Below are 27868 nucleotides of genomic sequence, written 5' to 3'. Positions count from 1 at the left end.
AGTTGGACGCTCAACCAACTGAGCCACCCAGGCACCCAAAGACTTATTTTATTATAAAAAATACATTTGTTATTTCATTTTATGAATGCATATCAATGTATATTCATTTTCTGAACTATGGACATTCATGTTGTTTCCATCTTTTTGTCTTATGAATAACACTGCTATGAACATTCTGGTATAGGTCTCCTGGTACACATATGCAAAATTTTCTGCAAATTTTTTATCCAGAAGTAAAGTCCTATGTTCAACTTTACTAGATAATGCCAAGCTTTCATCCAAAGTGACTGCATCATTCATACACCCATGGCAGTGGGTAAAGCGCCCTACCTTTGAAAAAAAAATTTTTTTTTTAAGCTGTCTTTCTTTCTTTTGAGAGAGACAGAGCACGAGTGGGGAAGGAGTAGAGAGAGATGGGGAGAGAGTGAATCCCAAGCAGGTGCCATGTTGTCAATGCAGAGACTGATGTGGGGCTTGAACTCACGAATTGTGAGATCATGACCTGAGCTGAAACCAAGAGTCAGACACTTAACCAACTGAGCCACCCAGGCACCCTTTTTTTTTTTAAATGTTTATTTATTTATCTTGAGAAAGACAGTGAGAGCATGAGTAGGGGAGGGGTAGAGAGAGGGAGAGACAAAAAAATCCCAAGCAGGCTCCACGCTGTCAGCATAGAGCCCAATGAGGGGCTTGATCCCACAAACCACACCAACCATAAGATCATGACCTAAGCTGAAATCAAGAGTCAGACACTTAACTGACTGAGGTGCCCCTGAAAATTTTTTATAGAAGTAAAATCAAGTGAAAATAAAATCAATAGTAGCTATGATTAAGATTGAGGGGTGGGAGAGTAGGAACAAAGTTAACAAAAATATCTTAAGGTGTGTGTGGAAGCTCTTGTGGGCTGTGCTATTTCATCTCAAGTCGCCCACCTCTGCTCAGTGAGACTGAAGGACTAATTACATGGATAGAGGAATGAAACCATTCATTTGTTCTCAGCTTTTGTTGTGGTGGCATTTAGCTTTACCTCCTAAATCCACACAGTAAAACTTTTATTTAAAGAATTAAGGAATAAAATTTTAAGAAGATTGAGGAAAAGAGTTAAGAGCAAAGCAGTCACTATGAAGGCTAGCAAGGTGCCCCACAATGACAGACTGAACATTGTTTTAACTCTAAAAGGTTTCCATCTTCAGGCACTGAATTTACCTTTTGATGCTGGTACCATCAGAGGTGTCCGTCTATGTCTGTACTAGGTCCTTTGATGTATTGTCCTCAGGAGATATGATGTCGTATCAGTTCCCAAGATACAGGAGATCCCACAGGACACTGAAATAAATGAAAAGTCCAGTCAATTATATGCAACTTTAGGATGTCTTCTGTAGGCTGTACTTAGGTTGTAGGAGGAATTTATCAACATTTTCATGATGGTACAAGACACACTAGCATTTTGCGGGGATGGTGTTGACCACTCTTTACTAAAGAGTAAGACTAAGTGGTGCCTGGCTGTCTCGGTCAGTAGAGCATGTGGCTCTTGATCTCAGGGTTGTGAGTTCAAGCCCCACATTGGGAATAGAGATTACTTAAAATAAAATAAAATGAAAAAAATACTTTGGGGTGCCTGGCTTGCTCAGTTGGTAGAGCATGCAACTATTGACCTCAGGGTTGTGAATTCAAGCCCCATGTTGGGTATGGAGTATATTTAAAAAAAAAAAAAAAGAGTAAGATTAAGCATTCAGTAATAATGATGTTACTTACTTAAAATGAAATCAATTTTTCTGATTATAGAATTGATGCATATCATTTAGCGTCATTTTTTTAAGTGTCTGCTCATCCTGCAAGCCAATGATCATTGCTTTCTCTAAGAAATAAGCCTCTGACCCCGGCCTCCTGACTCCATTTATAGGGATTGACCCTCCAGTAACCAGTTTATACTCTATGATCCAGTACCCATTGTCAGTGTTCATTGGACTAGGGGTAGACAACTGACCAAACTGGGCCAATCAGATTCTCTTTCTCAGGTGGTTGGAAATGGGACCAAGAGAGTTAAATTAGCCTCTTTGGATGGCTAGAACTATTATGTCAACTTGCAAGTTCTGATATGGCCATATTCTGCTCTGTAGCCTGAGACATAGCATGAGTGGGGGAGGGGCAGAGAGAGAGGGAGACCCAGAATTCCAAGCAGGCTCCAGGCTCTGAGCTGTCAGCACAGAGCCTGACGCAGGGCCAGAACTCACGGACTGCAAGATCATGACTTGAGCCAAAGTCGGATGCTCAACCAACTGAGCCACCCAGGCGCCCCCACAGTGACCTTTATAAAACAATCCAGGTCATAGAATTTCCTGATTAAAATTCCCTAATGGATTTACCTTACAATTAAAATAAAATCTAAACTCCTTACCATGGCTGACACAGCCCTCCACTATCTGACCTTCTTCCTATTTCTCAGATCCATACCTTGAACATGACCTCCTCTGGCAAACAACACTTCTGGACACTGGCCTCCCCTCTGCTCCCACAACTGTCCAGCTCCTTGCCTTAAGGCCTCTGTACTTTAGAGTAATGCTCTTTCCCTTGCTCTTTACATGGCTGTTTCCATCTCATCCTTTAGTTTCTCAGCATCTTTTCCTCTGCCAAGAGGACTTTCTATGACCTTCATAACTAAAGTGAGCACTTCCTCAGTTATAGTCTGTTGTGTGTCCCTGTTTATTTCCCTTGTAACACTTACCATACTCAAAACTACCTCCGTCTTTTATATTTATTGTCTGTCTCCTCTCACTAAAATAGGAGGACGTTGAAGGCAGAAAATTGGTTTATTTTGTTTACCTCTATTTTCCAGTGCTCAAATAGCTCCTGGAACATAGAAAGTTTCTAATAAATATATGTTGAATAAATGAATAGATGAATGAGTAAACAGTTCAAGAAAGAGAATGACACTGAGCGGCTGAGATAAGTCAAAAAGTCCTGGAAGCTTTCTGTTCTTGATTCTAGTCTTTTACAAGGCCAGTCTCTGTTCTTGCTCTTAGGTTCTGGAGGAGAGTCCAATGTCCTGTACAAAAAATACCCACTTTTTGCTGAAGCTAGCTTGACTTGTCAACTAAAGAGGCTTGTTACAAGCTTACTTTGAACAGAGAATTGTAATAGAGAAATTCTATCACTGGGAGGGAATATTGATATTTGTTGATCTACTTTCCAAACAATTTAACTTGAACTGGATCATTCATATTCCGTTCTGTAATGTTTTATTTTTTTAAAACCATAATAAGTGGAGAACATTTTTCTAATGACATAATTTTAAATGAATCTATACAGATTTTATAGCATGCCTATTTTATTTTATTTATTTATTTTTTAACGTTTATTTATTTTTGGGACAGAGAGAGACAGAGCATGAACGGGGGAGGGGCAGAGAGAGAGGGAGACACAGAATCGGAAACAGGCTCCAGGCTCTGAGCCATCAGCCCAGAGCCCGACGCGGGGCTCGAACTCACGGACCGCGAGATCGTGACTTGGCTGAAGTCGGACGCTTAACCGACTGCGCCACCCAGGCGCCCCATAGCATGCCTATTTTAAAGAAACTAAACAATCACCCAAAAGTTGATGTGTTTTCACAAGTTAGACAATAATCCTAAGATCAGGACAGAATGGAAGCAATCAAGGAAACCATTTTGTTTTAAAGTAAATCTCACATTTAAGTAGCTTTTCAAGTTTGCTAAGTTATCTCGTCTTCCCAGCCTCCTATTGTAGAGAAGTAACATGAAGGAAAAGGTGAGGTGACTGCATTAGAGGCCTTGTTCTCTAGACCTAAAGCCATTTGTAAAAATGTAACTATAGTGGAAGATGAAATGCTGTAGTTCTTTACTGAGTTCAGAGAAGACTGTCCTCATTTATGATCATTCCAAAATACACCACCAAAGACTTATAGCATGGTGGATCAACTGAAAAGTACCAAAATTAAAGTAAAAGAAGCTCCAATAAAGAAACACGGTTCTCAGAATGCAGTAAAGAAAACCCAGGAGAGATGGTCAGTAGAGGTGTGATTAAAGGAACATCCAAATCCAATGAAGTCACCAGAGTTAATCTCTCAGGAAAAACGGATTGGAGAGTAGATGTAAGTAAGGAGGGTTTATCAGTTGTTTGAACCCAATGGAATGAAAAACTAAAAGAATTACCTTGAAGTAATATTCAGAATTGCAGTGCACTGGGACAAAGGTAGGGTGAGGGAGAACAAAGAATACCCCTTTAGCAGTGATAGATGCATGAAGCCAGCTCGATGACGCCAGCAATTAAAATTAAACAGCCAGCTCCTCTACCTCTGATTTTATCCTCACCTCTGATTAAATTTGGAGGGAATGAACTGTAAATAGTGGCTATAATCAAAAGTGTAAGAATAAGAAAGACATGGATTCACATCTGTCCTTTATGTGTGACCAGGGACAAGTTAGTTAACCTCTTTCCTTAGCTTCTTTATCTGTAAAACAGGGATGAAATACTAAACTCATGTGGTTACGAGGATCCACGAAGATGATACCTATAAAAAGCGAAGCATAATGGTTGGCATTTAGTACAGGCTCTGAATTAGTGAAATGTTAGCTGTTTTGTTGTGTCCACTGAACTAATCTCTGGCCAATTGGTAAGTGTACATTGTATTTACCTGTATATATTAATGATTTATATGATGGTATATGTAATTTTCTTGCATGTTGACTAATAGGAGTCAGTTTTCTATAGTGCTTATATATCATGTCTCTCCTCACTAGTCCATAAGCTCTTTTGAGGACACCGCTGTATACAGAGTACTTAATACAGTGCCTGGTACATGCAAATGTATAATAATTTTTCAGCAGATATTATGACATTGGATTGTAGCAGAAATTGTTTCCCTTTCTGAAATTATTTTTAATAATTTCACGAAGTTTTGTATTAATTCCCTTCCATACTCAAGAACATAGTGAAGTGAAAGCCACAGTGGTGTCTCCCACTTGAGTAGGAGAGGGGAGGGATAAGAAAGATTCAAAAAATCAAGTGAAAAATCTGCTCCAAGGAAAAAAATAATCTGCTCAAAGGAATGCCAGTATCATTTCAGTAGCGATAGGAAAAGATGCTGCAAAAACATTCTCCTCTTTTAAAAATTAATGCATTAACTAGGCCTGCATAACAAAATATAGAAGTAGGATTTTAACTAGTTCAAATTGAATATGGATTGGGAATCCAAGTCTTCTCACATTATAAGGGACTAACTTTAGCAGGCCCCAAGTAGTCAAGTCCCTGAAATGGGGGCTGCAGTTGGGCTCCTTTGAGTTCAAAGTCTGGAGGAAGGAAGAGACAAATTATGAAAATACCTTTATTTATTTTAAGTTTATTTAAGTAATCCCTACACCAGGGGCACGTGGGTGGCTCAGTCGGTTAAGCATCCAACTTTGGCTCAGGTCATGATCTCATGGTTTGTGGGTTTGAGCCCCATGTCAGGTTCTGTGCTGACAGCTCAGAGCCTGGAGCCTGCTTCGGATTCTGTGTCTCCCTCTCTCTCTCTCTGCCCCTTCTCTACTTGCATTGTGTCCCCCCCCCTCTCAAAAATAAACATTAAAAACATTTTTTAAGTAATCCCTACACCCAATGTGGGGCTTGAACTCACAATCCTGAGACGAAGAGCCACATGCTCCTCTGACTGAGCCAGCCAGTGCCCCAATAGACTTTTATTTTTTTTTTTTTAATTTATTTATTTTGAGAGAGAGAGAGAGCATGCATGCAAGAGCGGGAGAGACAGAAAAAGAGAGAATCCCGAGCCCGATTTGGAGCTCGATCTCACACACTGTGAGATGATGACCTGAGCTGAAATCAAGAGTTGGATTTTGGGGCACCTGGGTGGCTCAGTCAGTTAAGCGTCCAACTTCGGCTCAGGTCATGATCTCATGGTTTGTGAGTTCCAGCCCCACGTCAGGCCCTGTGCTGACAGCTCCGAGCCTGGAGCCTGCTTCAGATTCTGTGTCTCCCTTTCTCTCTGCCCCTCCCCCACTCACACTCTGTCTCTCAAAAAGGAATAAATGTTAAAAAAAAAAATTAAAAAAAAGAGTTGGATGCATAACCGACTGAGCCACATAGTCTCCACCACCTCCATAGACTCTTAAATACAATATTTTTACAGTGAGTGAGAGAACTCAGGAGGAGCTGATCTTTTACGTAAGAGGATAGAAACAAATGAGATGTGTAAGTATTGAGAAAGAAACTTGGAACAGAGATAAAGGGAGAAATGTACAGGCTCTGTAACTGTAGCATTGGTTGTATGAGTGCTCAGAAAAGATAACCGGAATTCCTGGAATTTGGATTGAACTTAATTTGACAAGTATTATCGTGTGCCCATTTTGTGTAGTTGCTACAGGGAGAAGAAAAATTGAGCTCTTGCTCTTAGGAGATGAATAATTGAGACAAAAAATGAGAAAAGCACACACTTAACTAAGGCAAAATATAAAAAGTCAATCAGAGAAGAACAAAGCAAAATGAGAATGTAAAGAAGACTGAGATTCCCATTCACTTGAAGGATCAGATAAAGCTTTGTGAAATGGGGATTGTTGGTGTCTGGGAGAGATTTTGGCAGGTAGAGATAGAGTATCCGACACACAGAGGGCAGTCTGAATAGTGTCAGGGGCGAGCGAAGAGCAGGGTGGTCTTGGACAGTAGTGGATAGCTGTGCTGAGCTGGAGAAAGAGAGCTGTGGGAATTTAAGTGAAGGGAGGCATAGTTTCGAAGACCTTGCATAGAAGTCAGAGGAGTTTTATTCATTCTGCGGACATTTGGCAGCAATTATATATTTTGAGCACAAGAGCAGTAGGGTTAGAGCTGTGGCAGAGCTTTAGGAAGATTTCTCTGGTATTAGTGACTTAGTGAGACTGGCAGAGGGGAGGAAAGGGATACTGCTGTGGTTCAGACAAGTGGCCTTGAAATAGGAAGGAGGATGGCAGGGGGATGGAAGAGTGGGATGGATCACAAAGACACTGAGGGAGGAGAATGAAAAGTCTTGCCAACTAGTTAGATGTGGAACGGAGTCAAGAGGGTGATAGGATTAAAGATGACCTAGTGACATGATGCCTACATGCCTGGGAGACTGGCAGGATAATATCCAATGAATAAACTTATTTTACTGTTCTCAAAACTACCCTAGGCAAAGAAATGGGAGACTATATGTATTACATATAAACTTGCAGTTCTTGGGCGCCTGAGTGGCTCAGTTGGTTAAGCATTTGACTTCAGCTCAGGTCATAATCTCACAGTTTGTGGGTTTGAGCCCCACATTGGGCTCTGTGCTGACGGCTCAGAGCCTGGAGCCTGCTTTGGATTCTGTGTTTCCCTCTCTCTCTGCCCCTCCCTTGCTCACACTCTGTCTCTGTCTGTCTCTCTCTCTCTCTCTCTCAAAAATAAATAAACATTAAAAAAATTTTTTTTAACTTACAGTTCTTGCTTCCTCCAGAGAGTTCACTCTAAATTCTTTTCTGACTGTTCTGGTGTCCTCTGGTCCTCTAGAATCCTCTTGTCCTCCTGGCTCGTTAAGAGAGGAATTAATACAGTTCTGTTCAGCTATTAAGATATTAACCCTTTGTAGAACAGAGCTTGAAGGCTGTGCTTTTTCTCTATGCATGCTGTAGCTGAAGAAAGTATAGCTACCAGATTCCTTAACGTACCAGTTTCTCAGCTAAAACCAAAACTGAAAACATTTATCTGATTTGAGATTAAACAGAAATTTGTTGGTATTGGGAAAATGATCTTTAAATCTCTTCCTAAAGGGCAACCGCAGTGGGAGAATTTCTGAATCCCTGAGATCTCTTTGAAGAGAACAAACCCTGCTCCATTGGTGGAATCAGTATCTGCTCAATCCACATATGCCAGAAAGTAAAAGAATGTATATCTCCCATTTCAGTGTGATGATAGTTTCCAAACCAAACATTGGGCTGTGATTATGCAACAGAACTTGATATTTGAAAATAGATGTTCTTAAAAATTCTGCACGGGCGGTCATTGCATTCATACCATCTATTAAGTGGTATACGGTCCCAATTGTCATATGAAATCCTCTCCTTCATGTACACTGTGTGTAGGCATTGGGAAATTCCATTCTGGTTACTGTCATGAAGTACAGGGATTCCCGAAAGAGTGAACTCCTGATTAGTGGTCCTTGTGTGACTTCCCCTATATTCTATGAAGTAATTAATAATAAATTAAATTAAATTAAATTACATTACATTACATTAAATTAAAAACGAAAATGAGGGAGGAGCACCTGGGTGGCTCAGTCAGTTAAGCATCTGACTTTGGCTCAGGTCATGATCTCACAGTTGATGAGTTTGAGCCCATATCAGGCTCTGTGCTAGCAGCTCGGAGCCTGGAGCCTGCTTTGGATTCTGTGTCTCCCTCTCTCTGCCCCTCCCCTGCTCAAACTCTGTCTCTCTCAAAAATAAACAAACATTAAAAAAAATTTTTAATGAAAATGAGGGAGATAAATAGTAAGTATAGAAATAATCTAGAACAGGGGTGCCTGGGTGGCTCAGTAGGTTCAGCATCCAGCTCTTGGTTTCGGCTCAGGTCATGATCTCACTGTTCCTGAGTTCAAACCCCAAACTGGACTCCATGCTGACAGTGCTGGAGCCTGCTTGGGACTCTTTCTCTCCCTCCCTCTTTCTCTGCCCCTGCTCTGCTCTGTCTCTGTCTCAAAATAAATAAATAAACTTAAAAAAAAAAAAAGAAATGATCTGGAACACACAAATTTCCCAGTGAAAATAAGAAAATCAACAATGTTTTCCCAGGTTTTAAGCGACAGAGTTAAAAACTGGCCTTTTCTGTACCTAAGATTCCTTCCCGCCCAAGCTATTTCACAATAAATCTTAGGTTTTCTCTCCTTTTTTGGATGATCTAACCAGAGATAATGCTGGGCAAAATTCTGAAGTAGGCCAAGTTTGTGTTTGGTGATTTTGCTCTCTCTTTTCTGTATCTCTGATTTTTGTTGTTTTTTAAAACATTTCCTCCTGCCCCTTTCAGGCAACCAGTTACCTCCTGCTTTTTTCCTTGATATCCTCATTATATCTTAGAGTGAATTTAGACCATTTGATATTTTTTTCACCAGGCTTAATGTACTTTTAAATGTGGAATGTGGGGCACATGGTGGCTCAGTCAATTAAGCTTCTAACTTCAGCTCAGGTCATGATCTCGTGGATCCTGAGTTTGAGCCCCGAATTGAGCTCTATGCTATGAGCTCACAGAGCTAAGCCCTCCTCAGATCCTCTGTCTCCCTCTCTCTTTGCCCCTCCCACACATGTTCTCTCTCTCTCTCTCTCTCTCTCTCTCTCTCTCTCTCTCTCTCTCAAAAATAAATAAACATTAAAAAAAGTGGAACGTAAAGCCTTGTTGTTAAAGGAATCTCAGTCATCACAAAGGAGTTGGACAGACATTTTTCTCATTACAAAAGTACTATGTGTCCACGGTAGACATGAACAGAAAAAGGAGAAACTGAAACATACTAATAATCCTATCACCCAAAGATAATCATTGTTATCACTTTAGTTTGTATATGTATAAAAGTATACATTATATTTAAAATAAAAATAGGATCTTTTTTAATATTTAAAAAATTCTAACTAATAAAATACACATAAAATTTACAGTCTTAACTGTTTTTAAAGGTACAGTTCAATAGTGTTAAATAATGTTAAAAAACAAAATTTGAGTAAATTTTGAAGATCTTACTTATGGGGCGCCTGGGTGGCTCAAGTCCATTGAGCATCCAACTTCAGCTCAGGTCAGGTCATGATCTCGCAGTTCATGGGTTTCAGCGCTGCGTCCAGCATGCTGCTGTCAGTGCAAAGCCTGCTTCATATCCTCTGTCTCCCTCTCTGCCCCTCTCCTGTGCTCTCTCTCAAAAATAAATTTTTAAAAAAATGTATCTATTTCATAGATGAAAATATGAACTCACTGTCCTGTTAATTTGCATTTCTTTGCTCTTTAATGTGAACTTTAAAAGTATTATTACTGTTTATTTCTTTTTTAAAATATTTTTTTTGAGTATACCGACACACAATGTTACATGTTTCAACGATACAACATAGTGATTCAACATCTCTATACCTTATGTTTACAAGTATAGCTACCATCTGTCATCATGCAAGGCTATTACAATACCATTGACTACATTCCCTATGTTGCACCTTCTTTTCATGTGACTTACTCATTCCATAACTGGAAACCTTTTTCTCAGAATTCCCTTCCCCCATTTAACCCATCCCTCCTATTTTATGTTTAAGAGTCCCTGATGTATTAAGGATACTAATTTTTTGCACGTTTCTGCTTGGGTTATTTATTTCTGTTTTAAGTGTAAGTATTTTGAAACATATTTAAGAATGTATTCTTTAAAAGCACGGAGGGGAACCTGGGTGGTTCATTTAGTCAAGCGTTGGACTTTGGCTGAGGTCATGATTTCACAGTTCATGAGTTCCAGCCCCATTGGGGCTGTCTGCTGTCAGCATGGAACCTGCTTTGGATCCTCGGTCCCCTTCTCTCTCTGCCCCTCCCTTCTTTATTCTTTCTCTCTCACTCTCTCTCAAAAATGAACATTAATAAAAATAAAATCATGGAAAAGTTTTATGTACTAGATCTATGCTGTTCAAAACGGTACTCACTAAGCCACACGTGCTTATTAGGTACTTGGAAGTGTAGCTAATATGACTAAGGGAATAAATCTTTAATGCTGTTTCCCTTTTTCCTTCCAGTTTCAAAAAATAACTTTATTGAGGTATAGTTTACACATGGCTACTTCAGATGTAAAATACGATGTTTTTAAAACAATTTTTTAAATGTTTGTTTATTTTTGACAGAGAAAGAGTGCGAGTTGAGGAGGGAAAGAGAGAGAGAGGGAGACACAGAATCCAGAGCAGGCTCCAGAAGCTCTGAGCTGTCAGCACAGAGCCCGACGAGGGGCTCAAACACATGGACTACGAGATTATGAGAAGTAAGATGCTCAAACCGACTGAGCCACCCAGGTGCCCCTACTTTAAATTTAAATTCAAAGGGCACCACACTGGCTCAGTCAGAAGAGCATGCAATTCTTGATCTCAGGATCTACTCCCCTGTTGGGAGTAGAGACTATTTACTTACATACATATATAAATAAGCTTTAATTTTAATTTTGAAAAGTGATACAAGACAGTTATCGGAAACCTTACTCACACAGGCTTTATTTTACTTTAAAAAAAAAAATCTTTTAAATTTTTTTGTCTTTTGAGAGAGAGTGAGCGTGAGCACACAAGCAGGGGAAGAGCAGAGAGAGGACGAGAGGGAATCCTCCAGGCTGTCAGCACAGAGCCTGATGCATGCCTTGATCTCATGAACTGTGAAAGCATGACCTGAGCTGAAATCAAGAGTTGGATGCTTAACCAACTGAACCACCCAGATGCCCCACTTACTCATTGTTTAAGTAGGCTTCACACTCAACATGGGGCTCCAACTCACAACCCTGAGAATAAAAGTGGGATGCTCTACTGGCTAAGCCAGCCAGGCACCCCATGCACACACTTTGTAAGTTTTTTCTTTGGAGGACTCAAATAAAAGGGAAGGGAGTTTTGCCAATTTAAAAACTGAATTACTTCATTTTTTGGTGTTGGGTTGTATAAATTGTTTATATATTTTAGACACTAACCCAAACCGGATATGTCATTTGCAAACATCTTCTCCCATTCAGTAGACTGTATTTTAATTTTATTGATTGTTTCCTTCACTGTGAAGAAGGCTTTTATTTTGATATAGTCCTAATAGTTTATTTTTGCTTTTGTTTCCCTTGCCTCAGGAGACAGATCTAGAAAGAAGTTGGTATAGTCAATGTCAAAGAGGCAGTTGCCTATGTTCTCCTCTAGGATATTTATGGTTCGAGGTCTCACATTTAGGCCTTTAACACATTTTGAGTTTATTTTTCTGTATGGTGTAAGGAAGTGATCCAGTTGCATTCTTTTGCATTTAACTGTCCAGTTTTCTCAACACCGTTTAAGAAACAGTCTTCTTCCCATTGCATATTCTTGTCTGCTTTGTTGAAGATTAATTGACCATATAATTGTGGGTTTATTTCTAGGCTTTCTACTCTGTTCTATTGATCTAAGTGTCTATTTTCGTGCCAGTACCATACTATTTTGATTACTACAGTTTTGTAATGTAACTTAAAGAATAAGATTGTGATACCTCCATTTTGTTTTTCTAGATTGCTTTTGCTACCACAAAAACAGACACTCAGATCAATAGAACAGAATAGAGAACCCAGAAATGGACCCACAAACATATGGACAACTAATTGTTGACAAAGCAAGAAAGAATATCCAATGGAATAAAGACAGTCTCTTCAGCAAGTGGTTCTCAGAAAACTGGACAGTGACATGCAGAAAAATGAACCTGGACCACTTTCTTACACCATACACAAAAATAATCTCAAAATGGATGAAAGACCTAAATGTAAGACAGGAAGCCATAAAAATCCTCAAGGAGAAAGCAGGCAAAAACCTCTCTGACCTTGGCTGCAGCAACTTCTTACTCAACATGTCTCCAGAGGCAAGGGAAACAAAAGAAAAATGAACTACTGGGACCACATCAAAATTAAAAGCTTCTGCACAGTGAGGGAAACAATCAGCAAAACTAAAAGGCAACCGACAGAATGGGAGAAGATATTTGCAAACGACATATCAGATAAAAGATTAGTAACCAAAAATCTATAAAGAACCTATCAAACTCAACACCCAAAAAACAAATAATCCATTGAAGAAATGGGCAAAAGACATGAATAGACACTTCTCCAAAGAAGACATCCAGATGGCCAACTGACACATGAAAAAATGCTCAACATCACTCATCATCAGGGAAATACAAATCAAGATCACAATGAGATACCACCTCACACCTGCCAGAATGGCTAACATTAACAACTCAGGCAACAACAGATTTTGGTGAGGATGCAGAGAAAGAGGATCTCTTTTGCATTGCTGGTGGGAATGCAAGCTGGTGCAGCCACTCTGGAAAACAGTATGGAGGTCCTTCAAAAAATTAAAAATAGAACTACTTACAACCCAGCAATTGCACTACTAGGCATTTATCCAACGGATACATGTATGCTGTTTCAAAGGGGCACATGCACCCCAATATTTACAGCAGCACTATCAACAATAGCCAAAGTATGGAAAGAGCCCAATTGTCCATCAATGGATGAACAGATAAAGAAGATGTGGTATATATATACAATGGAGTATTACTCAGCAATCAAAAAGGATGAAATCTTGCCATTTGCAACGTGGATGGAACTAGAGGGTATTATGCTAAGTGAAATTAGTCAGAGAAAAGACAAATATCATATGACTTCACTCATATGAAGACTGTAAGACACAGAACATATGAACACAAGGGAAGGGAAGCAAAAGTAATATAAAAACAGGGAGGAGGACAAAACATAAGAGACTCTTAAATATGGAGAACAAACAGGATTACTGAAGGAGTCGTGGGTTGGGGGATGGGCTAAATGGGTAAGGGGCATTAAGGAATCTACTCCTGAAATCAGTGTTGCACTATAGACTAACTTGGATGTAAATTTAAAAAATTAAATTTAAAAAAAGGTTGCTTTTGTTACTCGGGGGCTTTTGTGGTTCTATACAAATTTAAGGATTGTTTGTCCTTGTTCTGTGAAAAAAGCTGTTGGTATTTTTATAGGGATTGCATTAAATGTGCAGATTGCTTTGGGTATTATGGACATTTTAACAATATTTGGTCTTCCAATTCATAAGCATGGAATGTCTTTCCATTTCTTTGTGTCATCTTCAATTTATTTCATCTTTTTTTTTAAGTTTATTTATTTATTTTTGAGAGAGTGTGTTTTGGGGAGGGGCAGAGAGAGTCCCAAGCAGGCTCTGTGATCTCAGTGCAGAGCCCAGTGTGGGGCTCTATCTCACGGACATTGAGATCAGGACCAGAGCCTAAATCAAGACTTGGATGTTTAACCAACTGAGCCACCCAGGTGCCCCCATCATTGTTTTATAGCTTTCAGAGTATAGGTCTTTCATCTCTTTGGTTAAGTTTATTCCTAGGTATTTTAGAAAGACAAATACCATATGATTTCACTTTGTGAAATCTGTGAGATTTAACAAAGAGCAAACAAAGGGGGGAAAAAAAAAGAGACAAATCAAAAAACAGACTCTCAATTACAGAGAACAAACAGATGATTTCCGGAGGGGAGGTGGATGTGAGGGATGGGTGAAATAGTGAAGGGAATTAAGAGTACACTTATCTTAATTGGCACTAATACATGGAACTATTGAATCACTATTTGTGCATCTGAAACTAATATAACACTGTATGTTGACTACACTAGGATTAAATAAAAAATATTTTTAAAGGGAAAGAACTTTTTTTTTTAATTTTTTTTTAACGTTTATTTATTTTTGAGACAGAGAGAGACAGAGCATGAACGGGGAGGGGCAGAGAGAGAGGGAGACACAGAACCGGAAGCAGGCTCCAGGCTCTGAGCCATCAGCCCAGAGCCCGACGCGGGGCTCGAACTCACGGACCGCAAGATCGTGACCTGAGCTGAAGTCGGACACTTAACCGACTGAGCCACCCAGGCGCCCCGAAGGAACTTTTTTTTTTTTAATGTTTATGTAGTTTTGAGAGAAAGAGAGACAGAACGTGAGCAGGGGAGGGGCAGAGAGAGAGGGAGACACAGAATTTGAAGCAGGCTTCAGGCTCTGAGCTGTCAGCACAGAGCCCAACATGGGGCTTGAACTCACAAACTCGTGAGACAAACCAAGAGTCAGACACCTAGGGCCAAAACCAAGAGTCAGATGCCTAACTAAGTGAGCCACCCAGGCACCACAAAACGGGAAGGGACTTTAATGATCTCTCCTCCATTGCTCAGATCTGCCAATTCAAATTCATGCTACCTTTATGATATATATATATATATAGATAGATAGATAGATAGATAGATAGATATAGATATAATCCCAAATTCAGCATTTTTTAATTTCTAAAATTTACCATTTTTTAACTCCTACTATTCTATTTTCACCACTCTTTAGAAAAGAGCAGCAGTCAGGGTTCTTTGGACAATGAAGAAGTGAGCAGGGGAGTGTGTTCTGAGATTTTAGGCATCTGAGCATAAATGGAAATGATGAAAATGGCAGGATTCTGGGGGTGGAGTTGTGGAATAGGTAGTACTCAAAGATAAGAGTACACATTCTATTGGAAACTTTCCTTGGGCATTAAGAGACATCTCTCAAACTGTGTTTTAAAAAATCCCTGGGTAAACTTTAAAGTGGTCAGTAGTGTGAAGGATAATTACTATGTAAAATATAATTTCATAACTGAAAGGATGTGGGCCAGTTCACATGGTATTTTTATAACATTTTGATGGGTGCTCACAAGGTTAATTTCTACTTTAATAGTAAAAGAAGTACTAATGATGAAATGTAAGGCTTGTCAACTGAAATGTACTCTGTACGCTGTATAAAGATTAGCCTAATGAAACATTACCAGAGGATAAAATCTTGTGCTTCAGAGCCAGAAGGAGAACAGATGGTGAGTGTGTTTAAAGAAGGCTTAACCTACAAGAAACCAGATTCAGGTCATTGCTGGATGAAAATTACAAGAGGAGCAAAGACGACAAAGGAAAAGATGGAGAAAAACATTTGGTAGGAGGGGAAAAAAACAAATTGAGGAAAAAAAGAAATATAAATTTTTTTTTTAAGGAAGTTTTTTAAGTGAAAATATTTTCACAATATCTCCTTGAAGAGGCGAAGGGCCTATATTACACAGGTTCCAAAGCACTCCATACTTATCTTTAGTAGCACTTAATACAATTTACTATAAGTAATTAATTATTCACGTAACACTTGACTCTGTTCCGTAGGTCAGGAACCACAGCTATTTATTTATTTCTGTGTTCTTATGACCTGGCATAGTACTTGGCACAATGCTTATTACATAGCATGTACTTCATAAACATTTGTTGAATAAATGGATAGGATTTTTCCACCTTGGCAAACTATGAATAACTGTATAATGGTTGTATGCACACACTCAAGAATCAGACTTGCTAGCATCAGAATCTTAGTTCCAACAAAAACTGGCAGTGCCACCTTAGGCAAATTACATAACCTCTCTTTAGTTTCCTCATCTTTAAAACAGGGATGAGATGGTGCACCTGGGTTCAGGTCATGATCTCACAGCTCATGAGTTCGAGCCCCAAGTTGGGCTCTGTAGTGACAGCTCAGAGCCTGGGGCCTGCTTTGGATTCTGTGTCTCCTTGTCTCTCTGCCCCTCCCTCACACACTGTCTCTCTCTCTCTCTCAAAAATAAATAAACATTATTATTTTTTTTTTAAAGAAGGGGTACCTGAGCGGCTCAGTCAGTTAAGCGTCTGACTTTGGCTCAGGTCAGTAGCTCATGGTTCATGAGTTCTCGTGGTTCATGAGTTCAAGCCCTGCGGCGGGCTCTGCTCTGTGCAGAGCCTGGAGCCTGCTTCAGATCTGTCTCCCTCTCTTTGCCCCTCCCCCACGCCTTCTCTCTCTCTCTCTCTCTCTCTCTCTCTCTCTCTCTCTCCTCCTCCTCCTCCTCTCCCTCTCTCAAAAATAAACAAACATTAAAAAATAAAAAAACTGGGGATAAGAAAATCACCAAATGAATTAATTTGTGTAAAACACTTAGAAAAGTACTTGACACATGGTATCTGTTCAATAAAAGTTATCTTTTATTATTTTAAGTTGGCCAATGACACTCAAAACCAAATGCTACTCAACCTCAAAAACACTAAAGTGGATGTAATGATTCAAAATTTCTTTAATCTAACTTTTTCAAGCTTTATGAGTAAACATTTTTCCTTGTTTATTTTATTTTTAAGCTCAGGGTTTTGCCTGTTAAGAAAAAAGGTGAGGGTGCCTGGGTGGCTCAGTCAGTTAACCGTCTGACTTGGTTTCAGCTCAGGTCATGATAGTTTTGTGAGTTCAAGCTCCACATTGGGCTCTGTGCTGAAAGCGTGGAGCCTGCTTGGGATTTCTTTCTTTCTCTCTCTCTCAAAATAAATAAATAAATAAATAAATAAATAAATAAATAAATAAATAAATAAAGCATTAATACATTTTAAAAAAGGATAAAAACAAGTCCTTGATTACAGATTATGATAATATTTAGGTAAAAATAAATTCATACATACATTTTCTTTAATCTGTACAGAGACATACCAAATAATTAGGAATGGATGCTTTTAGAGGATGGATCAAATAGAAACTTTAACTTTTTCTGTATTTTAAAGTTTTACAAAAATTACATATTCTTAGAAAAAAGAAAAAAGCTTATTTCCATATGAAAAGCTTTAAAATAATAAGATAGGGGAGAAAACACTGGAAGCCTTAAGAAGGCATATATCCAACTAAAGTGACCAATAATTTTATCAGCATGCATGAAGTCTTTTTTGTAGAATTCAGAAGCCAGATCATCAATAATCTATTCACTGGAGTCTATATTCCAAATTCCCTTAGTATGATTTTACCCACGGCCAAAGGCATTTGCAATGAAAACAGAAATATATATGACAAGATGCTATGACAGATAGTCAAGCCATCAATCTATAAAATTTTGTGATTCACACATACATACCAAGTACAAAATGAGGTCCATTAATAAAAGAATTACACAACAAAAGAGTGCTATCTTGTTATGGGGTAAATAATAACTGAAATGAGTTTGAGTAGGGGTACAAGGCTTGAGGACTAAAACTATGTTATATCTGGTTTTGTGATGTCAATACATTGAACACAGAAAACACTTTAAAAATACATGAAGTACTGGTTGATTGAATAAGCAATTGAATCAATCATCATATATTCTTTAAAAGCATTAATTGGGACTTGAGTTCTGTTTTAAAAAATAGTTGGGCAACTATGTGGATGCAACTGGAGGGTATTATGCTAAGTGAAATTAGTCAGAGAAAGACAAAAATCATAGGACTTCACTCATATGAGGATTCTAAGAGACAAAACAGATGAACATAAGGGAAGGGAAACAAAAATAATATAAAAACAGGGAAGGGGGACAAAACAAAACAGACTCATAAATATGGGGAACAAACTGAGGGTTGCAGGAGGGGTTGTGGGAGGGGGGATGGGCTAAATGGGTAAGGAGCATTAAAGAATCTACTGAAATCATTGCTGCACTATATACTAATTCGGATGTAAATTTTAAAAAATAAAAAATAAAGTTAAATTACAAAGTTAAAAAAAAATAGTTGGGACTATGGGGAAAGAGAATGGCCATGTGGCCTGTTGGAGAAAAATGACTGCAGGGGCTGCCTAGGCATAGGGTCTTGTGGAGGGGATAACATTGACAGGTAAGGCGGGCTCAGTCAGGGAAGAGCTGTGAATGAAACAATGAAAATGTAGGACTGAAATAGAGAGCTATTATAGGATTTTAGTGTGGGAGTCACACAAAAAAAGCAAATGCTTTTAGATGATTACCATGACAGTAATTTGCAGAATGAGCTTGGGGGACAGATTCAATGTGGGAGAAACAGAATGCAGCCAAAGAGGAAGGGTCTTGAAAGTGATGTGTAATATCTTTATCATATTTATTTTTCATATAGACTAAAGTTGCCTGTATAAGATACACTGTGAACAGTCAGAAAGGTTTCCAAATTAGTGTAAAGAATTATAAAGTAGTGTTAGGTAAATCAGGGAGCTCTGGAAGTTTAAACTTTTTTTTTAAATGGTTATTTTTGAGAGACAGAAAGAGCATGAATGGGGGAGGAGCAGAAAGAGAGGGAGACACAGAATCCAAAGCAGGCTCCAGGCTTTGAGCTGTCAGCACAGAGCCTGACACAGGGCTCTAAACCATGAACCTGAGGTGAAGTCTCAACCAACTGAGCCACCAAGGCACCCCTCTGTGAAGTTTAAATTAAATGCTTTGTCTGGATTCTTCAGAGACCATGTCCTCAGTCTCCAGTGGGAAATGCTTATGACAACCTTGGATGATGGAGGATGCAGAGGAAGAGAAGCAATGATGATTGACTAGTAAATTCCTGTTTGACTTGTTGAATATAATAAGGTAGAGAAGTACAACGAGGGTATGTAATATGATAGACATAGAGTACAACATTCAGCTAATTACTTAGGTAAAAAGTAAATTAGGCATTTCACAGATGTTGCTGCTTTTCCTTTCTCCTCCTTCTTCTTGGCAGGTGGCTTGGAACTGGGAGGTGGGACGGTTGCAGGGGATATATTACTCTGATAATAACTCCAAGCCACATGAAGCCTTCCTCAAAGAGAATTACTTCTTGAATGGAAAACGAAAGTTCAGGGGCACCTGGGTGGCTCACTCAGTTAACTGTCCAACTTCAGTTCAGGTCATGATCTCATGGCTCCTGGGTTTGACCCCCGTGTCAGGCTCTGTTCAGAGCCTGGGGCCTGCTTCAGGTTCTGTGTCTCCCTCTCTTTCTCTGCCCCTCCCCTGCTTGTACTCTGTCTCTCTCAAAAGTAAATAAACCAAAAAAAAAAAAAAAAAAAAAAAAAAAGTTCAGTTTTGTTTTCTCTTTAGCCCAAGGTAAGGAGTTACTACTTTGTTTCCTTACCTCTTCCCCAACTCTTCCTCCACTACTGGAGTCTGGCTCCTGGCTTGCTTTCTACTATACACCACTACCAACAGAAGCATTCAACTTTAGAACTATAAGGTGTTTAGAGTAAGCAGAAGAGATCAAGGGCGCTTCCTACTTTTCATCTCGCCTACCTAGCTTTACAAAGCTTTAAAACCAGAGTCATAAATATGTGTCTTCAGCATAGTGCTTAGTAGTTTGTCTTGTATTATGCTATTTTTGCATTGTTTTCTCACCGTTAGTAAATTCTAAGTTACTTGATGGAGGGACTGGTTGTCAATTCTTCCTGTATTTTCTAACTCTACCCCACCTAGCAAAGGGATGAACTCCTTGAAAACATAAATGGTCTCTTAAGTACTTCTCTTGCATCAAATACAGTGGTTAATAAGTAGGTCATAATAAAGATAATGCACTAAAGCAGATTTCTGGTAAAATGAAAATAAGTAGGTTTTGTTAACATTTTATGGATGTATTTATTCTATGAGAACAATGAGTAATAAAACATGTTAGTGTTGTGAAAAAACAAAATTCAATTGAGTAAATTTGAAGATCTAATTGACTTCATTCAATGACTCATGAATCAGGCAGCACCATATCTAGCAAATAGAAAGGAGCTCCAAAGAATTATAGGAAGGAAAGGTTTTCAAAGGCAGAGAGAGGGTGAGATAAGGAAGACGTAAATGGGGGGGGGGGAGGAGGATTATTTCAGACAAGGTCACCTTCCTATGGAGGACAAAAGGGTCTATCAGGCAGATTACCTCACTGGTGCTGATCAGGAAATTTCAGAGGGACTGGTTAAGATTACACTCCTGGAAGAGAATCAAACTGCAGTTAGGTAAAGTATTAAGTTTCACTTTGGTAGTGTGGGCATAGCACAGGTGATTCCATCAGGGACTGTTGTTGCGTTTTAAACAGTGATTATTTTTATTTACTTAAATCAATAGTTACATGCATTGCAGACCAAGGAAGCCTCACAGCCTCTGGATCCCTCTGAGTAAATGCTATATAAAATATATAATGAAGAAAAGACAGTCTACCTGTATGTCCTGGGAAAATAACAATTTCTCCTGATAAAGTTACTGATTAACACAAATTTCAAATACACTTTGTGTAAGATCCTGGAATATGCAGTAAGCCAGGGGAATCCAGAGAGTAATATGAAACTCTGCTATCAAAAAAAAACACTTACCATCCAAAAACAAAGCCCAAAGTTAATAAAAGGAAGGAAATAGTAAAGATCAAGGTGGAAATGAAATAGAGACTGAAAAAAAAAAAAAAAAGCAATGAAACCAAAAGCTGGTTCTTTATCAATTTTGTTTATCTTTTCAAACAGCCAGGAAAAAAAGAAAACTTTTTTTTCAAGAAAAAAAAAAAGAACTCAAATAAAATCAGAAATGAAAGAGAAGAAGCAACAACCAACATCAAAGAACAACAAAGGATTACAGCGAATACTACAAAAACTTATATGCAAAAAATTGTACAACCTAGAAGAAACAGATAAATTCCTTAAAATATATAATTTTGCAAAACTGAATCAGGAAAAAATAGGAAATCTGGGCAGACTGATTACTAGTAATGAAATTGAGTCAGTATTCAAAAACCTCCCCAGAGGCCCCTGGGTGGCTCAGTTAAGTATCTGACTCAATTTCAGCTCAGGCATGATCTCATGGCTTGTGAGTTTGAGTCCCACATTGGGCTCTGTGCTGACAGCGTGGAGCCTGCTTGGGATTCTCTCTCATATTCTCTCTCATATTCTCTCTCTCTCTCTCTCTCTCTCTCCCTCTCTCTCTCCCTCTCTTTCTTTCCCCCCTTCCTCCCGTGCTCTCTCTCACAAAAAATAAACAAAACAAAACCCTCCTCAAAACCAAATGTCCCTGACCCGGGGGCTTCACAGGTGAATTCTACAAAATGTTTAAAGAAGAGTTAATACCTATTTTTCTCAAGCTATTCCAAAAAAAAAAAAAAAAAAAAATAGAAGAGGAAGGAAAACTTGCAAACTCAAGCCAGCATTACCCTGAGACCAAAACCAGAGAAAGACACCACAAAAGAAAAAAAAAAAAAAAATACAGGCCAATATCCCTGATGAACATAGATGCAAAAATCATCCACAAAATATTAGCAATCCAAATTCAACCATACATTAAAAAAAAATCATTCACCACAATCAAGTAGGACTGTGGGCACAAGGATGGTGCAACATCCACAAATCAATCAACGTGATACATCACTATAACAACATGAAGGATTAAAACCATATGATCATCTCAGTAGATGCAGAAAAAGCATTTGACAAAATTCAACATCCATTCACGACAAAAAATTCTCAACAAAATGGATTTAGAGGGAGCATACCTAAATATAATAAAGGACATATATGACGAAACCATAGCTAACATCATAAAGGACATCTATGACAAAACCAGAGCTAACATCATATTTGATGCTGAAAAATTGAAAGCTTTTCCTCTAAGATTAGGAACAAGACAAGAATATCAATTCTTGGGGCACCTGGGTGGCTCAGCCGGTTAAGTGTCCGACTTTGGCTCAGGTCATGATCTCGCGGTCTGTGGGTTTGAGCCCCGCATCGGGCTCTGTGCTGACAGCTCAGAGCCTGGAGCCTGTTTCTGATTCTGTGTCTCCCTCTCTCTCCTACCCTCCCCTGTTCATGCTCTCTGTCTCAAAAATAAATAAATGTTAAAAAAAATTAAAGAATATCAATTCTCACCACTTTTATTCAACATTATACTGGAGTCCTAGCTGTGACAATCAGACAAGAGCTAAAAGGCATCCAAATTTGTAAGGAAGAAATAAAACTGTCCCTATTTGCAGATGACATGATACTACATAGAGAAAACCCTAAAGACTCCACCAAAAAAGCTGTTAGAACAAATAAATTCAGCGATGCTGCAGGATACTAAGTTAAAAATACAGAAATCTGTCGCATTTCTATACACTAACAATGAACTAGCAGAAAGGAAATTAAGAAAACAATCCCATTTACAATTGCACCAAAAAGAATAAAAGACCTAGGAATGAACTTACACAAGGAGGTGGAAGACCTATACTCTGAAAACTGTAAGACATTGATGAAAGAAATTGAAGACATAAACAAGTGGAAAGATATGCCATGATCATGGATTGGAAGAATTACCATTATTAAAATGTCCAAACTAGCCAAAGCAAACTATAGATGTAATGCAATCCTTATCAAAATACTAATAGTATTTTTCATAGACCTAGAACAAATAATACTAAAATTTGTATGGAACCACAAAAAACCCCAACTAGTCAAAGCAATCTTAAGAACAAAACTAGAGATATCACTATCCCAGATTTCAAGATATAGTACAAAGCTATAGCAATTGCAACAGTACAGTACTGGCATAAAAACAGACACACAGATCAACGGAACAGAATAGAAAATTCCACAATGATCCCACACGTATATGGTTGATTAGTCTATGACAAAGGAGGCAAGAATATACAATGGGAAAAAGACCATCTTTTTTTTTTTTTTATGAAATTTATTGTCCAATTGGTTTCCATACAACACCCAGTGCTCATCCCAAAAGGTGCCCTCCTCAATACCCATCACCCACCCTCCCCTCCCTCCCACCCCCCATCAACCCTCAGTTTGTTCTCAGTTTTTAACAAGGACCATCTCTTTAAAAAGCGGTACTGGGAAAACTGGACAGCAGTGTGCCAAAGAATGAAACTGGGCCATTTCCTTATACCATACACAAAAATAAAATAAAAATGGATTAAAGACCTAAACATGAGACCTGAAACCATAAAACTCCTAAAGGAAAATACAAGCAGTAATCTCTTGGACACTGGCCTTAGCAACATATTTATGGATAATGTCTCCTCAGACAAGGGAAACAAAAGCAAAAGTAAACTATTTATACACCAAAATAAAAAACTTTTGCACAGCAAAGGAAACCATCAGCAAAAGAGGTAACCTATTGAATGGGAGGAGATATTTGTGCAATATATATCCAATAAGGAGTTAACATCTGAAATATAGAAAGAACTTATAGGGGTACCTGGCTGGCTCAGTCAATAGAACATGTGACTCTTTTTTTTTTTTTTTTTCAACGTTTATTTATTTTTGGGACAGAGAGAGACAGAGCATGAACGGGGGAGGGGCAGAGAGAGAGGGAGACACAGAATCGGAAACAGGCTCCAGGCTCTGAGCCATCAGCCCAGAGCCCGACGCGGGGCTCGAACTCACGGACCGCGAGATCGTGACCTGGCTGAAGTCGGACGCTTAACCGACTGCGCCACCCAGGCGCCCAAACATGTGACTCTTGATCTCATGGTCTTGAGTTCAAGCCCCATGGTGGCCATGGAGTCTATTTAATTAAGAAAAAACAAAAAAAAAAAGAACTTAGCTCAACACTAAAAAAAAAAAATCCAATTAAAATTGGGCAGAGGACCTAAATATACATTTTTCCAAAGAAGACATACAGATGGCCAATGGACATGAAAAGATGTCCAACACACTAATCAGAGAAATGCAAATCAAAACCACAATGAGATATCATTTCATACTTGTCAGAATGGCTAATTTCAAAAGGACAAGAAGTAAGTGTTGGTGAGGATATGAAGAAAAGAAAACCCCCTGGGGTGCCTGGTCAAGGCAGGTCAAGATCTCAAGGATTCTGGGATTGAGCCTTGCCTTGTGTAGCACTCTGCTTTGTGCTGACAGTAAAGAACCTGCTTGGGATTTTCTCTCTCTGCCCCTCCCCCACTTGTGTGCATGTTCTCTCTCTCTCTCTTTCTCTCTCTCTCAAAAATTAAACTTTTGTGATTTCACTACTGGTTATTTATCCAGAGAAAACAAAAACACTAATTGGAAAAGATCTATGCACCCCTATGTGTATTGCAGCATTATTTACAATGGCCAAGATATGGAAGTAACCTAAGTGTTCTTCAATAGATGAATGGATAAAGGTATATGTATGCATATACACACACAATGGAATATTTATAAGACATTAAAAAGAATGAGATCTTGTCATTTGCGACAACATGGCTGGGCCTAGAGAGTATTATGCTAAGGGAAATACATCAGACAGAGAAGGCAAATATCATAGGATTGCACTTATGTGTGGAATCTAAAAAATAAAAAATAGAAAGAGACTGATAAATACAGAGAACTGGTGATTGCCAGAGGGGAGGGAGTAGGTAGGATAGGTGAAACAGGTGAATGGGATTAAGAGATACAAACTTCCAGTTATAAAACAAATAAGCCAGAGATTTGAAAAGTACAGCATAGTGAATACAGGCTACCATAATGGAAAAACATTGTTTGGTAACTATACTTATTGTGGGTGGTGAGCACAGCATAATGTATGGCACTGTTAAATCTCTAGGTTGTGCACCTGAAATGAATACATTGTCAATTATACTTCAATAATAAAAATTAAGAAAAACAAAACAAAACAAAACAACTTACCATCCAGGACAAGACTGTAAAATTAACCACAGCACTATGAGAGAGTTTCAAATGCAACCTCAGCTTGAGCTGAGGCTTCAAGCACTTGTAGGATGTTTTCCTCTGGTTACTTGTTTAAAGTTGACAATTTGGAAAATACAGAAAAGAACAAGTAAAACAAACAAACAAACAACCCAACAAATAAAACAAAAAGTGCCTGTAATTCTCCCACCAGGAAGAGAACTATGTTAATAATTGAGTATGTTTTTTTACATGCTTAGATTGTTTCCAAATTTGCTTAAAAGCATATAGCCAAAAAACTCAAGCAGTATAACAAGGCATACCACTGAAAAAGATAAAGTCTGCTCCCCAAGGGCATGTTGAAATGAATTTCTAGATCCAAGATGGAGTCCCTCCTTCCAGGTGTACCCTATAAATTCTGCTTGACCGGAAACGCTATATACCCTGTTAGCCAATCCCCAAACGTCAAGCCAGCTCTGGCCTCTAAACTTGTTTCTTTTTCCTTGACCTTTCTAAATAAGGTCAGATATGCAACCCCAATCCTGTTTCTGAGTTGCCTCTTCTAATGCTACGTAAAAGTCGCTGTTGCCCAAACGTCCCGGGTAGACATTGCTTGCGAGGTACCGTATTCTCCCAATCCGTAGATTGTTTTCTCTTGAAGGAAAGACATCAAGCTAGTTAATAAATTGTTTTGTCATTTGACAGGTTAACAGCTAGCTTCATTGTGAATCTCTCTGCAATTCAGAATTAATTCAAAACTAATGCATAAAACTGCATTCACTTATACATTTACCCCTTAAGATGGATACAGATGAAATCACATTATCAGGTGTTCTGCATCCTCCTTTCCTTAACTGCGTAAATAAATCTCCCCCATTCTTAGTAGAGCTGGAGCTATTTTGATTGCGTTCATGGCTGCTATAATATAACCAGAGGGACTGGCAGGCGGTAACCCCAGAGAGTAGGTGGTAGGCCATTTCAGGATGAGGGGACTTGAGGGACCAGATTTGGATGGTGAGGGGAGATGGAGGGATAAGCCAATTTGGTTGGCACTAGGGTATCAGCAGGATGACTTGAGGCCAGAGGGTGGGCCTAGTATTCCAGGCCAGCACTTTGGACTTCTTTACTTTTTGTAGTGGAAAGGAATAAGGAAGTTAGTTGGTTTGGCTGAGATATGGGTTGTCTGAAGCAAGGCTTGACAAGGCTGACAAGTGGAGCTGTCCAGGAAAGGGCTGACATTCGGGTCTAGAACTGAGAAGGGACTTGGGTTGGAAAAACTGCAGGGCTGGTTTGTTTTCGGCAGGCTGGTCCTCATTGCTCCCTTTCCTCTCTAAGAAAAGTCCTCTCTTTACCCACATTCGGTGGAGGATTCAGTAGGTGCGTCACCTTTTTCCTTGACCCGAGGCTAGGGCAGTTCCTTCCAGCCTGCTATCTAAAAAAATCCCTCAATCCTTCCCCGCCCCCAAGCCGCGGGAATTCCGAGATCTGGGCGGGCCTTCCACTTGGAGATCTAAGGAGCAGAGATAGGAGAATGCGGCCGCCAATCAGACCTCCCGGATACCCGGATGTGAAGCGGTGCGCGATACAAAGACGAGTTTCCACCCAGAGCTTCGTCAGGTACAGTGACCAATAAGCACTTCTCAGGTGATAAATGACAGGAAAAGTAGCCATTTACAAACTAGTTTCTCCCACGCATGTGGAAATTCTCCCGAATAGTCTAACCCACTACTGGTTGTGATTGGGCAGCGTTGTGAAGAGCAGTAGAACTGTCTAATTAGAAGCGGGAGCGAGAAAAGTCGCAGCCAATAGCAGGATTCTCGGGAGCGGGGCGGGGGCTAGGCCTTCGTCTCGGCGGCAGAGGAGACTCGGGGGCCATTTTGTGAAGAGACGAAGACTGAGCGGTTGCGGCCGCGTTGTCGACCTCGAGCAGCAGTTGGCTTTTCCACGTAGAACTCGGGAGTAGGAGATTCAGAATCGAATCCCTTCTCCCTCCCCCCTCCTGGTAAGTGGAGGGGGCGGAAGCAGGGCAGGCGCTGGGTTCCTCCCGGAGCGTGAAGGGGTGTGGGAGAGAAGACGAGGGAACCCTACCCTCGGTAGAGTAACTAGGCCCCCATTTATTCAATTTGCGTTGGGCCATTAGGTTTTATGCAGGACAGAGTTTTATAGGCCTCAGCCCTTGCGTAGATTTAACCCGGTGTCCTCTGGGCCACGATCGGCAGGGGAAATGTCCTTTTTCTTTTTCGCTCTTTCTGTGTTAACGGCTGCTTCCTTTCATTTTCTACGACCATGAGGACTCCAGGAGAGATATGAAAGGGAAGATCGAGATGCTTCTTATTGCAGTGGAAGTTCCTGTAGTGTCGATGCCTCCTGTTAAATTTAAAAATTGGGCGGGGGATGGGTAAGGGTTACCGAGTAAATCTTGTACCGCAAGCCTTTAAATTCTGGAGCGTGCCGCAGGGTATGAGTAGTAAATATAACAATAGATTTAACGTTTTGCCGATTACTTTTTTACACCTCTCTGAGCAATGGCGGACCTCGAAGTAGTTATTTTCAATTGTATTTTTTAAAAATTGTGATCGTTTGCATATTAACAGTAATAATTAAAGCTGGCTTACTTTTTATCTGCAGGTTACAAATCACTTGAAATATATAAGTTAGTGGAACTTTGCTTGAGGTAGGTACTACTATCTTTCTCAGACAGAAACTGAGGCTCTAGAGTGTCGGTTACTAGGGTCATACTAAATCAGTAGCGGAACTAAGGAATT

At 39.4% G+C, this 27868-nt stretch overlaps 2 protein-coding genes across 58 annotated transcripts in view; one reads left to right on the top strand and one right to left on the bottom strand.

Moving 5' to 3' along the window:
- The window catches only part of RPGRIP1 (RPGR interacting protein 1), a 90898-nt gene extending 83335 nt beyond the window's left edge, over nucleotides 1-7563 (bottom strand). For all 8 annotated transcript variants that reach the window (XM_045450314.1, XM_045450309.1, XM_045450310.1 and 5 more), the window contains exons 1-2: nucleotides 7445-7563; nucleotides 1207-1326 (exon numbers count right to left, since the gene is read on the bottom strand). In XM_045450314.1, coding sequence (XP_045306270.1) covers nucleotides 1207-1225 — 19 coding nt within the window. In that variant the 5' untranslated portion in view covers nucleotides 1226-1326; nucleotides 7445-7563. The remainder of the gene's footprint in view (nucleotides 1-1206; nucleotides 1327-7444) is intronic.
- Nucleotides 7564-26697: 19134 nt separating this feature from the next.
- The window catches only part of HNRNPC (heterogeneous nuclear ribonucleoprotein C), a 56179-nt gene continuing 55008 nt past the window's right edge, over nucleotides 26698-27868 (top strand). For 26 of the 50 annotated variants that reach the window (XM_045450296.1, XM_045450286.1, XM_045450278.1 and 23 more), the window contains exons 1-2: nucleotides 26964-27105; nucleotides 27732-27777. The gene's annotated coding sequence lies outside the window, so the exon portion shown is untranslated. Of the gene's footprint in view, nucleotides 27106-27731; nucleotides 27778-27868 lie in introns of all 50 variants that reach the window. The other 24 variants (XM_045450295.1, XM_045450285.1, XM_045450273.1 and 21 more) reach the window with 5 other exon arrangements.

Source organism: Leopardus geoffroyi, chromosome B3, assembly GCF_018350155.1.
Source record: "Leopardus geoffroyi isolate Oge1 chromosome B3, O.geoffroyi_Oge1_pat1.0, whole genome shotgun sequence".
NCBI lineage: Eukaryota > Metazoa > Chordata > Mammalia > Carnivora > Felidae > Leopardus > Leopardus geoffroyi.
The sequence above is the reverse complement of the archived record's forward strand: the minus strand, read 5'-3'. Positions and strand labels throughout refer to the sequence as shown.